We start from the raw sequence: 14,196 nt of genomic DNA on the forward strand, positions 1-14,196 counted from the left end.
CGAAGCTTTAAGGGCGTAGAGCGGTGTTATGACAAATGGGGTTTTATGAGTGGTAAATGCACAATCTTGGCCTTCTGGGGGGTAACCTCTCTCTGTATACCAAGAACTGGAGATTTTGGACCACTGATTTTGGAGAGCAAGCGAGAGGTAATAACAATAGGCCTGTTGTTAGTAAGATCCGAACTGTGTCCTTGTTTTTTGATCGGATAGACAAGGGCTGACTTCCATGAGTCCGGGACCGGAGTCCGATTAATGCGGCCAAACAGAAAATACATGTCTACCATTTACGGCTAGTAAAATGCTTACCTTATTGCAAAATGCCAGTGTTAAGGTTACTACATTTGATTAGAGTAGGTAAAGTCGAGGAACACAATAAATATAAATTAGATGACTAGGAACGAGATATCCACTTCGACAGAGTTTGTGTATAAGAGTTAATTATCAACATTTATAGCTAAAATTCCGACTACTGAGTAGGAAGTGATGAACGATGATGATGATGATATATTGAATTAGTTTGTGCACCAATATTGACAAATAAATAATTTTAATTTCTTATTCTTTATTGCACCATAAGCGCCGATTCACTATTTTTTTACGTTTAACACTGATTGACTAAATAGCCCTATTGACGGGTCCATATGCACGCGTGCATTGCAAGTTCTATGAGAATAATAATCGAAAAGATTCAACGATTAAACATTACCCCCATACCTAGTGGACTGTCAAAAGTATCAAATATCAAAAGTATCAAAGTGTATTAAAATAAATTGCATAATATTTGTTAATAACATAAAAATACTTAGCAGCTCAATTTTTATAACAGTAAGGAACGAGACGAGCAGGACGTTCAGCTGATGGTAATTGATACGCTCTGCCCATTACAATTAAGTACAACCTTAAGTTAAGAGACTTTTCAATGATTGATTTTAGTCTATCGCATGATTTGTCATATGATACTGTCCAATTTAATGATAAATTAGATCTTTAAATATTTGAGTTACTACAAAGTGGTGCATATTTTTACAACAATACATTTTTATTTATATTTGATGCTTATCTGTGTACAATTTTATGACAGATTCTGAAACTCTGCACATTCAAATCCTTTGATAATATATAAGTTGATAGATATTAAAGTTCTCCTGTGTCTATAGCAACATTAAACTTATATTCTCGTTTAGTCAAGGTCATCTGACTTGATTTACTTTGTAAAATGGCGTAAATATAAGAACTGCAGAAAGTATGTAATCATTTACAGAAATTTTCAACACCTACGGCACATCCTTTAAAACCAATAGATCCAGTTTTTCGTAAAATGTATATTAAAGGTAATCTAGCTAGCTAATAAAATCTAGCGTTTTGAAAGTTGACAAGTATTTAAAATTCATAGTCGTTGCTATACTTTTGAAACCATAGAGATATTAATTATTATTTTTTACTTACTGAAGAAAAGATGTATATATCTTTTCATCTCCTCGATTCTAGAAGTCTGAATTTTTGTCTAACAAGTAATAATAGCACAACACGGAATTATAACACTATTCATCGTAGCTACGTTCCTGACGCACTCTAAACATGAACGACAAGCAGTAAAAAAACTACAAGCGGTGAACGTATAATAATAAATAAAAATAAAAAGCTTTTTTATTTGCTCCTATGAACTAAGTAACATTTTGTTTAGTGGATTAGTAATTATAATGAAATAAAGTAATTTCTGTTAGTATTTATTAGTTATTTGATTTCATTGATAGGAACCCCCGTGCGGGTGTAGGCCTCCTCCAGGTTGTGCCATTTATCCCTATCTTGTGCCAATCCGAGCCAGTGTTTGCCTGCGGTCTCGCGTATGTCATCTGACCAGCGTTTGAGCGGACGACCTAGTTTGCGCTTTCCACTTCCTGGTCCTTTCCATTCTGTGACCACTTTCGTCCAATGCCCATCCTCAAGTCTCGCTACATGACCGGCCCACTTCCAATTTAGTCTTCTGATATGTTGTATAGCATCTCTAACTTTGGTACGTTTCCGAATTTCTTCATTTCTGATCCTGTCTTTAAGTTTTATCCCTAGGAGACTTCTCTCCATCGCTCTTTGGCATACTGACAGTCTATTTGCGTTAGCTTCTGTTAAAGACCAGGTCTGGCTACCATAGGTTAGTGTAGGTAGAATGATAGAGTCCATGAGTCTCCGTTTGTGAACAATAGGTAGCTTAGATTTAAGAAGATTTTTCAGGGACCAGTATCGTTTCCATGCCAGCGCCATTCGTCTATCTATTTCCTCCGAGTCAATCTCTCTGAACGAAACCAGTTTGCCTAAATATATGTACTCTTCAACGTACTCTATTACTTCGCCTTCGACGCTGAGAGTAGTAGGTGAACGTATGATACGGTTTAAGTATGATTGTTTTATCATAGTGAGGGAGCGGCTGTTACGCCTTTCCAGCCTATTTTCCTTATTCCGTGTGTGTATAACCATTTACAAATGGTTAGGTACACATACTATCGACATTGTTTACAATTAGGTACAGTCCTATCGATACGCATGGATTCAAACTTTGATATATTTAATAATTACAAATATCACTTGTATTTGAAGGTTTTTGGACTTACTGGTGAAAAGAAATTTAACTCCGCCGTAGACGGTCCCAAGCCCGGCTTGAGAAAGGAGGAGGGTTGACTATGAACAGCGCGCCCTACAACATCGAAGAACATTGTCGTAAAACAAGCTAACGCCGAGTAGTAGACGGCGGTTAAATAACCTACTCAAACATAGGCCATGGTAGACATGGAGATTAAATGACTCCAAAAAGAACCGACGGAGAAGGTAATGGGAACCCACTACGCTTAAACTCCCAAAAGAACTCCATGAAGCAAGTCACAGATATGAAAAAAACAACGTCGGACGATCCGGCCAACCCCCGGTGCTCATCGATACCCGGGTCGTTGAGTGTTAAATATGCTACCGAAGATTCTTCGGCGGTGAACCATCAGGCTACCGAAGCAGTTAATGTTACTGAAGGAAAAACAAAACCATCCATGCGCTCGAGCTGCAGGATAGTTACTTGGAATGTGAGAGGACTTTTAAAACCTGGAAAACGTTAACGAAAAGTTATCGAGAAAGAAATGTCAGAATACCAACTTATGCTCTTGGGGCTCTGTAAAACACACATAAAGGGAAGAGGTCATTTCAAAACATCAAAAGGGAAACTCGCTTTTCTTCTCGGGCCACGAATCCGAAAGCAAGAATGGTGTCGGAATTCTAGTTCCCCATAAACTGGCCCATCACGTTACTGGCTATAACACAATAAACGATCGCATAATGACTATCAGAATAGATTGCAAACCACTCTCTCTTAACATCGTTCAAGTCTATGCCCCAACGTCAAATTAATCACAAGAAGACATTGATGACCTTTACGGGATACTACAAATGACCATAGACGGTATCTGTAAGCGTGAAATGTTGATAGTTCAAGGAGACTGGAATGCTAAGGTTGGAAACACTGAGCACGATGATCATATTCGCCACATAATCGGTAAACATGGACTTGGCATAAGGAACGAAAGGGGAGAAAAATTTATAGATTTCTGCGTGAGCCAAGACTTGGTAGTCACCAACACTTGCTTTAAACATCACAAACGCCGACTCTATACTTGGATCTCCCCTGGTGACCGATATCGGAATCAGATCGACTACATCACCATTCCAAACCGATGGAAGTCCTCAATCACTAACACCAGAACCTTCCCGGGCGCTGAATGCGTCTCAGACCACCAGCTCTTAGTAGCGGATATACGCTTGCGGCTTAAAATCTGTCGCAAGAAACCTAAACGGTTCATTAGACTATCAAAACCTGAACATGAACACTTCCAGAACATGCTTGAACCTGAACTACTGCCAGACACAACGGGAACTAACCCTAACGATTAATGGGAAACTTTCAAAACAAGAGTCATCAATATTCTTGACACTATGGCAACTCAAATTAAACTGAGAAAAGACTGGATATCAGACGAGACATGGAAGAATATTGAATTGCGTAAAGAAATGAAAAAAGGCGGAAAGTCTTCCACATATGAGGAGCAATATAGTGAACCCAATAAACTGATTCAACGACAGTGTAGGAGAGACAAGAACCAATATCTCGAGAACATATGCTCTGAAATTGAAGACCATGCCGAGAAACACCAGGCAAGGGATCTTTTTAAGAAGATCAAGGAAATAACCCGAAAATTCAAGCCAAAGTGACTTCATGGATATCAAATCCATGAAGTCACGAACGTCGCTGAAAGATGGAGGGAGTTTTGCGAAGAACTTTATCAGAACCAGTCAAACCGGTCTGCACTGGCACCCGCAACACCAATTGATGCAGAACCATCAATACTCCGTACGGAAATTGAAAATGCCATCCGGAAACTGAAAAACAACAAGGACCAGATTATATCACAGCGGATGTTCTAAAGACCCTGGGATCTAACGGAATAACCCAACTGCACAACATGTGCAACGCAGTATGGCAAACACTGGCCATCGGACTGGACACACTCGTCTATACAGGGAGTATAGACGACGTCATAAAAAGGGCTCAGTAAGAAACTGTAATAACTACAGAGCAATCGCCCTGATGTCACATGCTAGTAAGATTCTACTACATGTAATCAACGCGAGATTGCGATCCTTTCTCGGCTGGCAAATACCGCAAGAACAAGCAGGTTTTGTAAAGGGCAGAGGAACGAGAGAGCAAATCCTAAATCTGCGACTAATAGTAGAAAAATGCTACAACACGCTGACCTTCATGTCCTTTGTTGACTACCAGAAGGCTTTTCACTGCGTAAAATGGGAAGAACTGTGGCATGTACTCTCAATGTCAGGTGTTCCAGCGCATCTTGTTATGCTAATACGCAGCCTCTATGAGTCAGGGTATGGCACAGTTACGATTGAGGATGTCACATCGGGCACATTTAAGTTCCAAAAAGGTGTTCGACAGGGATGCGTGATTTTCCCTATCCTATTCAACATATACGGAGAACAGATAATGCGACAAACGCTAGAAAACTGGGAAGGTGGCAGAAAGATTTTTTGTGGAATAGGAGCTCAAACGAGCGTACGGGTCACCTGTTGTTAAGTTATCACCGCGGCCCACAATCTCTTGCAACACCAGAGGAATCACAGGAGCGTTGCCGGCCTTTAAGGAAGGTGTCGTATGTGTCGTATCGTCCCGGAAACATCGCACAAGGAAACTCCATGTGTGACCGGACCTGCGCATTGTACAGCGCTAGAATGTGGGCCAGCTTGATGTATTGCCGTGCTCTATTAATGACGCCCACTTTCTTTGAATCCAATTTGGCTTTGCCCTCCAGATGGCCACGAAATTGGCAAACGCTCGAGATTTCGAGACCCAGTATTCCGATACTAGGCGAGGCTTTAAGGGAACTGTTGTCGAAGAGCGGTGATACGACAAATGGGGTTTTTTTAGTGGTAAACGCGCAAACTTGAGTCTTCTGGGGGTTAAATTGGACCAGGTTCAATTTACCCCATTCCGCGACCTTCTCAAGAGAGGACTCGATAGAAGACATAAGTTTCTCCCGACCTTCAACGTTACGTCGACGATTTCCCGAGAGAGACCTGGCCCGTGTATACGGCATCACCAGTGCTATCGTCTGCATGGCAATCAATGTTGGAGGTGTCCAACATATCATTGATATGCAGAAGAAACAGCTTAGGAGATAGCACACAGCCTTGGGGCACTCCAGCATTCACGGGCTTCGGGTGCGAGCAATGTCCGTCGACAACGACCTGCATGCTGCGCCCAGTGAGAAAGCTGGAGGTCCACTTGCACAAGTTCCCGGGAAGCCCAAATGATGGAAGTTTTGAGAGGAGCGCCTTGTGCCATACACGATCAAAGGCCTTTGCTATATCCAGGCTAACTGCCAGGCCTTCCCCCTTGCTTTCAATAGCCGCAGCCCATCTATCGAACCTCCGCTATGCCGATGACACCACCCTATTCGCATCATCTGAAGTGGAAATGAAAGAGTTGCTGGGTAAGCTAGAGGCCACCAGCCTCAGGATGGGCATGGCAATTAATACGGCCAAAACCAAGGTCATGGTCGTCGACCGCTTCGCAGCCATCCCGCACACTGATCTCCTACAGAGCTATGAAACTGTGGATCAGTTGAACTACCTTGGCTCAGTGATCACGAACAGAGGTAACTGCGCGATCGAAATAAGGAGGCGAATTGGAATGGCCAAAACAGCAATGACACACCTAAGCAAGGTGTGGAAGGACAGAAATATCACCAATCGGACGAAAATTCACCTGGTCCGCTCTCTTGTCTTTCCCATCGCGTTCTATGGAGCTGAAACTTGGACCCTGAACGGCTGGACGGCTTACCGCACTAACGCCTTGATCCTTAAACAGCTTTAAATAGGGAACAGTCCACGTCTATCCACTACATGTCTGCAGCGGAGCATGAGATACTTTGGCCACATTGCACGACGCGGTGCTGATAACCTTGAACGTTTGATGGTCACCGGGATAATTGAGGGGAAGAGACCAAGAGGCCGGAGCCCACGACGCTGGTCTGACCAAATATCCGAGCAGACTAAACAACCCATCAGCATCGCACTCCACCATGCGACAGAGCGAAACAGATGGAGGAAAGCTGTAGACGAACTTAAGCGGAGTCACGATCCTCAGTAATGAGGGAACGACTGTGAAGAAGGTGAAAAGAAATCTCTTCTCAGGCTACACTACAGACCAGGCTTCTTTTTTAACACGTTACTTTAGTGCAAGGTGGTAAATATTTAAAAAAAAAGTTATCGCAATAAGAACGCGACTGTCAGCCGGTGAAGCTAATTTCGTTGAAATATGGTCCGTTGGTCATATTCGCGGCGCGCCTGCCCCGCCCATAAGGCCATTCTAATCTTTTAAAACTGTTCTGTGGTTAATAGTGAATTTTCTTATGGTCAGGTACCTAATTATTAAAATCTGTGATCAGCGCTATCTATCGAAAACTGTTAAGTCGTCGTATTACTCGATAGATTCAGTGTTCGATTTGGAAATATGAGATAGTTTATGAAAGTGACAATAGATGACGTTTAATCTAGTATTATTTGTTTATAATTTGAACTAAGATACGGGGTGACTGTGGTTCTACGCCATCTAATAAAGCTTAGGAAACTAACTTTCACTAGCCACAACACTTCATATTGCAAAATAAAATAATTTTCAAAAGAAACGCTAGGTGGCCGACAGGAAAATACAATGCTAATAGTTGCCTTATTTGTAAGCGGACAATGTCTGTTTTTATTTCAATGAGAAAAACGTTACTATCAAATTTTCATGAGCAGATTTTACTGTCCATAATTTTCTCATACCGGGCGCCTTATATGAAAATCGATTCTTATGGACTAAACTAGAAAAAAAACTTGCGTTTACAACACTTTTTCATCATGCTTTTATAGTGTTTCTTTTTGGTGGCTTCTTCTTAAAAAGGATTACACGAAAAAGTTTGTTATAGTTTATGACTTTTATAGACTCATAAGTAATTAGAAACAGTAATTACTCTAATCCTCATTTATTTTCTTTTCTACCTCGCTATCAACCACCTCAGACAAAATACTGTACAATTTACCGTCAGGCACGTAACTATAAAGATTTCCCTTCGATCTGGTCATATCATCAAAATTTTCTGAAGGTATGCTTAAGCCTGCGCCAGTATCTGAGTCATCTGCATGTTTCTCTTCTGAAATATATAGCCATGTCAACAGCGACTCATTTTTGGGAGTTTCCTCCATATTTAATTCTGTAGTTATTTCTTCTTTGACTATTTTATTCAGGTCAACGTCTTGAATAAACTTAACCATATTTGATTCAGTAGTTGTCTCTACTTTTTCATCATTAGAAGATTCCTCACTCTCTGTTTCTTCAACTTGTGACATATGGTATACCTCTGTTTTTGATTGACTTTCATCAAACTCTGACATTTTTGTGACTAAATGATCTACATCCCTTTGCAATTCTCTGTCTTGATATATATCTTCGTAATTTCCTTCTTCTGTATCTTTTCCTATTTTTCCCCTTTTTTCTTCTTTTTTTATTTCCTGTCTTTCTTCATCACTTTCTTCTTCCTTTTCTTTCCTTCCTTCATTTTGATCAAAGGACTTTGTTATGTTTTTGTTTTGCATATTTTTGTTATTATACTTTATTTTCAGAGACTCCCGATATTCTCCTATTTCTTTGCTGCTAAACATTGTAGATAAGAATTCTTTGAATAGTTCATCATCCAAGATTCTTAATGTGTTTTCTGTTTCAATGACTGGCATTGGCTTGTCATTGTTACCACTCAGTGGGGCAATTTTAAATGTAGTTTTATGTATTCTCGTATCGTATCCCGGTGTTATTCGATTAAACTCGCGTTTAAGTGTGGTCCGTTCCAGTTTTGTTGGAACTTCCTAAAAAATAATAAATCTATAATAGTGAGTACAGAGGTTGTATTTGTTTATTTCTATCAAGATCTTAATTTACACCTCACTAATTGAATGTTAATGTTTGACTTAAACGAAAACTATTCCTGTGTAAAATATGTGCATTTGTGCTTTCTGTGGTGGACATACTATAATCGCTTAAATAGTAAGAGTTCGCCGTTACAGTTTGTCGTTCTCGGTGTCAGACATGTTTGTAATTATTAGAACATAATTAAAATGTGTTACTATAAAAATATTTCAAAAAATGACAAGAACAGCAATGTAGCTGAAAGTTTCTGGTCACTTTTGATAATAGCACTATGTTGGCTAATTCTACAGACTCAAAGACAATAAAGGCCTGGATTCACTTTGATAAGTGATTAGTGCAGGTGATTAGTGATTAGGAGAAAACAAGTATGGGTAGCGGCTGTTTAGTGCAGCTGCACGCTTTAGGGCTGCGTAGTAACGTGATTAGAAGCGTGTTCTATTTTTTTGCGAGTGAAGTGCGAGTAGCCACGTTTCGCGCGCCCTCCTTTCCCCTTCCCTTGCAGCGTGCTTGCCACTAAGCACGTCTGGACAGGCAGTTTGTGTTGTTGTTGTACAAAAAATGTCAAAGTGGACCGAAGACATAACCTATAAATTTGTGCAGGAGAATGTAAAACACGAATGCCTTTACAATTGTAAAGTCATAAGCTTGCACCATGAATGGGTCTTCTATTTTCGAACCCATATTTTTCGTCTTGCATGTTCAGCTTCCAAAAATCTACGGTTTCAGATACCACCGCGTTTAATACTTCTTTAAGTACATCTTGCAATTGCAAGCGCGCTTCTCTATGTTCGTCCATACTTGCGGGTCGACACCTAACAACTGAATTTACTAAACAGAGCAACTAAACAATACCACTATGGCACAAAAGGAACTGCGCTCGATCTTCTGACTTCATATTAGATATGAAGTACAATAGAATTCAGAGGGTCGACGTGAATGGCAGGAGATTGAGTAAATGCAAATGTTTTGTTAAACGGAGAGGTGATAGAACCGGTGGAATCTTCTATATTTCTTGGCATAACTCTAGATTCCAAATTACAATGGGTCCCCCCATATTGAAGGATTGGCGAACAGACTTAGTTCTGCAGCATACGCGGTTAAAAAGATTAGACAATTAACTGACATAGATACGGCGCGACTAGTTTACTTTAGTCATTTCCATAGTATTATGTCCTATGGTATATTGCTATGGGGCAACGCTGCCGATATTAATACAATATTTGTGCTGCAGAAGAGGGCTATTCGCGCTATTTATAACCTAGGTCCTAGAGAATCATTGAGAGCAAAATTCAAAGAAATTAACATCTTGACTGTTGCTTCTCAATATATTCTTGATAATGTAATGTAGGCACATAAGTGAATTTGCCAGAAACTGTCATAACCATAATGTTAACACCAGGAACAGACATAAACTGATGATGCCTACTACTCGGCTAAGTCGAGTTAGTAAGTCTTTTGTGGGGCGATGTATATGCTTTTACAACAAGATCCCAGAAAGTGTTCAAAACAAAAGTATTACGTTATTCAAAAAGAATTGTTAAAAAAAGTTTGTGTGGTAAAGGTTACTATAACATAAATGACTTTCTTAATGATACCACAGATTGGGAATGGAGCGACCGCCCTCAGGCTATTAAATAATAAGTTTAATTGTACAATGTTACTTTGTTACTTTGTAAATGGTACTTTAATTGTAAAACATATTTTTGATGAAAAAAATAAGCCCGCTGAGTTTGTTGCGCCCATTCTTCTCAGGCCTGAGGCATTCATTTTGGATTGGGTGGTAGTTTTTTGACTTTCAATTAGTGATTTCACATCCTATTTTGAATAAAAATATTTGAATTTGAATAATTGAACATTAATTGCACTATATACCTGCACTAATCATTAATAACTAACCACTTGCACTTGCACTAATCACTTGCACTCGCACAAATCAAAATGAAAGCCGAAGAAATCAGAAATCAAACCAAAACCAAATTTCCATCTTCTATGTACTGACCGTAGGTATCAGGAAATACATTTGAAAGAAGTAAAATATTCTAAATGCATACCCTTCTAAGCCACAAGTAGAATTACCAAGCAAAATTGGATTATGATCTTACCTGTTCCATGACAGATTCAATCCAATCAGTATAGTATCCCAGCTTTGTAAATACAGTAGGCGAATCGGGAGTACCACACACCGGTGATCCGAAACTTATTACTCCCATCAGTTTTCCATCTTCTACTCCTGGGCCACCGACATCTCGCTAGCAATTTAGAAATGTTCAGCTTAGCATCGGACAACATGAGGCTATCTTTAAGGTTAAAGGCCGGCAACGCTCCTGCGATACCTCTGGTGTTGGAAGAGATTATGGGCGGCGGTGATCGCTTAACAACAGGTGACCCGTACGCTCGTTTGACCTACTTCCATAAAAGGTTTTTATAGACGTGTAGGAAGATATACGAGCAAAAGATTACTGGCACTTATGCTTTAATGCCACACCGGTGTAAAAGAGCGTTGCTGGCCTTGTTTGAGTGACTGCGTGCAACCTTTTTTTATTGAAAAGGAAGACAACGAACGTACGGGTCAGCCGGCCCACACACATTCTCCTGCAACATCAGAAGAATCACAGCAGCGTTGCTGGTTATTAAGGAAGGTGTACGCGCTTTTTTTAAAGGTACCCATGTCGTATTGTCTTGAAAACACCGCACAAGGAAGCTCCACAGCTTTGTATTAAGTGGAAGAAAGAAAAAAGAAACCTTCTTTGAAGAGAAAATACTGAGCCTTGTTCTTTAAATACCTTTGGAAACATCCTTTTTCAAAATATATGAACCTTGGGGAGTACGCAGTCGATAAAGGCTACGCTCCATTCAAAGAGTGGAAATGGCTGTCAAACATTAAAGTTTACCTTCTGTTGTGATGAAATTAATTAAAACAAAAACTTACGTTACATGCACCCCCTCCTTTCGACATGAATCCAGCACAGAAGTGCTTTTGTGTAACATATTCTCTGAAAATCCATTAACAGTTAAGGTATATAAACATTTTTATATAACGAAATTTCAGTCAAAATACTGGTTTATGTAAACAGACGACGTGAGACCTTGCGTGTAATACTTTAATTAAGCAGTATTTCAAGCAATACAGGGCTAATTGAAAAGAACTATTAGCCCGACGAGGCTATCATTATTAACAAGAGTAAGGGATGTTTTAGTTTTAATTGCATGTTCTGGTTTTATGATATTATTTTATTTAGCAGGAGCATCACTCTAGTTGTATTTTCAATAAGTATCTCGAACGAGATCAACGGATCACTTGCCTCCAATTACTGCGTTTGCTCCAATGGTCCTTAGATACATAGCATTGTAGGATGTGATGGGGCTGCACCGTGGCGACAAGATACAAAGAGATCTTTGACTATAGATACTCTACTATATAGATACATAAAAGCCATTTTTACTGCAGTAATTTACGTACTTCGAGTAAATCTCTTGACATTCTTGCAACGGATACACGTCCAGACTAGCAAAAGAAAGAATGTTTCGCCATGGATCGAAAATAATACCGCTTCGCTGAAAAGAATATTGTATTTTACTACGGCACACAAATATGGAAATATGGTGTAGATACCTATTGTTCTCTCTATTCTATTATTTCATAATAGTTCTGTTTCAAAAACTGATCAAGCAATAGTCAGTCAATATACAGTCTACTGCTTTTCTTTTGGCTCAAGTTTACACACATATAGTTCTGAATGCAAAAAACTAGTAGACTGATATACGTTGTTATACCAATATTTAATTACTTTACAGAAACACAAAAACCATAAAAATAAATGACTTAGGTACTTTTATGTGCATTTAACCACATTAAATGTAAATATATGAGCAATAAATTTAATTCTTTCAGCTGATCTGTTTTATGAAAATAGCTTTGTAATGATGGAATCTTGATTTGCAAGATTGGAATTTCTACTTACACCCTTTGCGCCCCAACCCAATATAGTAATTCCCGGCGTATCCAGCGACAGCTTCCAAGGATTCTTGTCTATGTTTATCTTCTTCACCTTTTTATTCCGTTTGCTGAACTTTATGTGCCGAGTGAGTCTGACCAGGCATAAGTTGTTCTTTAAATTCTTTGAGTTATAGTTTGGATGGAAATAGACCTCTAATACTGGGATGACCTCACCGCCAGCGCCGTAAAAGGAAGAACCCACTCTGACCGAGAGAAAAGCTGGGTTTTCACGGAAGAAACGGTTATTCCAAGCCCTGTAAAGTGTCGTGTTATATAATAATACATTGCATTGTTGTGGCAGTATCTAAATAAGTCAATATTAATTATTGCACAAGAATACTCCAACTATTGTTTTTCGAAATTTGTTTTAAAGCTCGTCTTACCACTTAAAAGGCTTACAACGCTCCTGTTGTTGCCTTTGTATTGCAGGAGAGTGTCGGCTGAGATGATCACATACGATAAGAACAATAAATGTAGTTAAATTATTATAGTCTATTTTATCAACCTAGAAACATTTATTATTAAACCAGTATTTCGTAATAAAATATTATTCATTGTGAAACATGAAGTATAGTTATTCAATTTAACAAAATATGTTTTATACAGTGATTAGAACATCATAATATTTAAGTAGTAAGTAGTCTTAAGTATAACTTTGATATGGAATTGTAGAATAGATACTACAGGTATATCGATAGTATCAACAGTAACTACTCTCGACCTGAGTACAGACACTATTACTTACAGTTGTAAACACGATGAAGCAGTTATGATAAGATCGGATGCAATGATAGAACCAGCGCAATGAAAGTTATTGAACATGTGGATACTGGCCATAAATGGAAAATATTTAATTTTGGTTCTTTCCCCCTTAAATATACGACGACCGCTTGGTACTGAAACAAAATACAAAGCGAGATCTATCATAAATTCCTTGTCTTAAAAATATATTATGTTATGATATTTCACATGACTCCTCAATTAACAATTCAGCCTTACCCCAAGTTTCAATATTATCTGATAAGACTATGTCGTCCTCTGTATCATCTTCGTCTATCGAAGAGTAGTTTTGCTTATTTGACTTAATAGTTTCTAAGTATTCTAATACCTCTTTATTCACATTTGCGTTTTCAATATCTTTATACAAATCTTTTAATACCTTTAAACGCTCAACGAAATTTTCTATGTACATATAGACATCGTAATTTTCTATTTCATTGTGATTGGTTTTGTTATCTCCATCAAGTATTTCGTTTATGATAGCTATAAACTCAGTTATATTATAATATGTATTTTTATAACGATCTCCAGCTCTCGCTTCTTCCACAACTCTTTTTAAATTGTAGTCGTCTTGTAGAGTTAAGGACATGAAGTATTCATGAAGTGTTATATATTCTTTAAACCTTGATTTATCTGTCGACTTCTTTAATTTAATTGACGAAAATAAGTTATTTATTGTACTGCGAATGATGGCCTCGGTTCCCCTCAAAGTATTGTCTCCAGCCTTTGTCAACTCTTCCAACGCTTCTACACTGAGGAGAAACAAAAAGATGGACGCAACTATCTTCATATTTATAAGTATAATGTATTGAATGTCCGTAATAAAAATAGCAAAATAAGAATATATTTAATGTTTTCTTCTATTTTAATAATAAATTTTACTGTTTCATAAAATCGGATAAGGAAA

At 38.6% G+C, this 14,196-nt stretch overlaps 1 protein-coding gene across 1 annotated transcript; it reads right to left on the reverse strand.

Moving 5' to 3' along the window:
- Positions 1-1,611: 1,611 nt before the first annotated feature.
- LOC126967406 (uncharacterized) lies at positions 1,612-14,082 on the reverse strand. Its single transcript, XM_050811854.1, has 7 exons — positions 13,509-14,082; positions 13,255-13,405; positions 12,475-12,763; positions 11,973-12,067; positions 11,442-11,505; positions 10,615-10,761; positions 1,612-8,451 (listed from the first exon to the last, which is right to left on the reverse strand). The coding sequence occupies exons 1-7, from the start codon at positions 14,077-14,079 to the stop codon at positions 7,564-7,566; spliced, it is 2,205 nt and encodes a 734-aa protein (XP_050667811.1). The 5' UTR covers positions 14,080-14,082; the 3' UTR covers positions 1,612-7,563.
- Positions 14,083-14,196: the final 114 nt, after the last annotated feature.

Source organism: Leptidea sinapis, chromosome 13 (genome assembly GCF_905404315.1).
Source record: "Leptidea sinapis chromosome 13, ilLepSina1.1, whole genome shotgun sequence".
Taxonomy (NCBI): Eukaryota; Metazoa; Arthropoda; class Insecta; order Lepidoptera; family Pieridae; genus Leptidea; species Leptidea sinapis.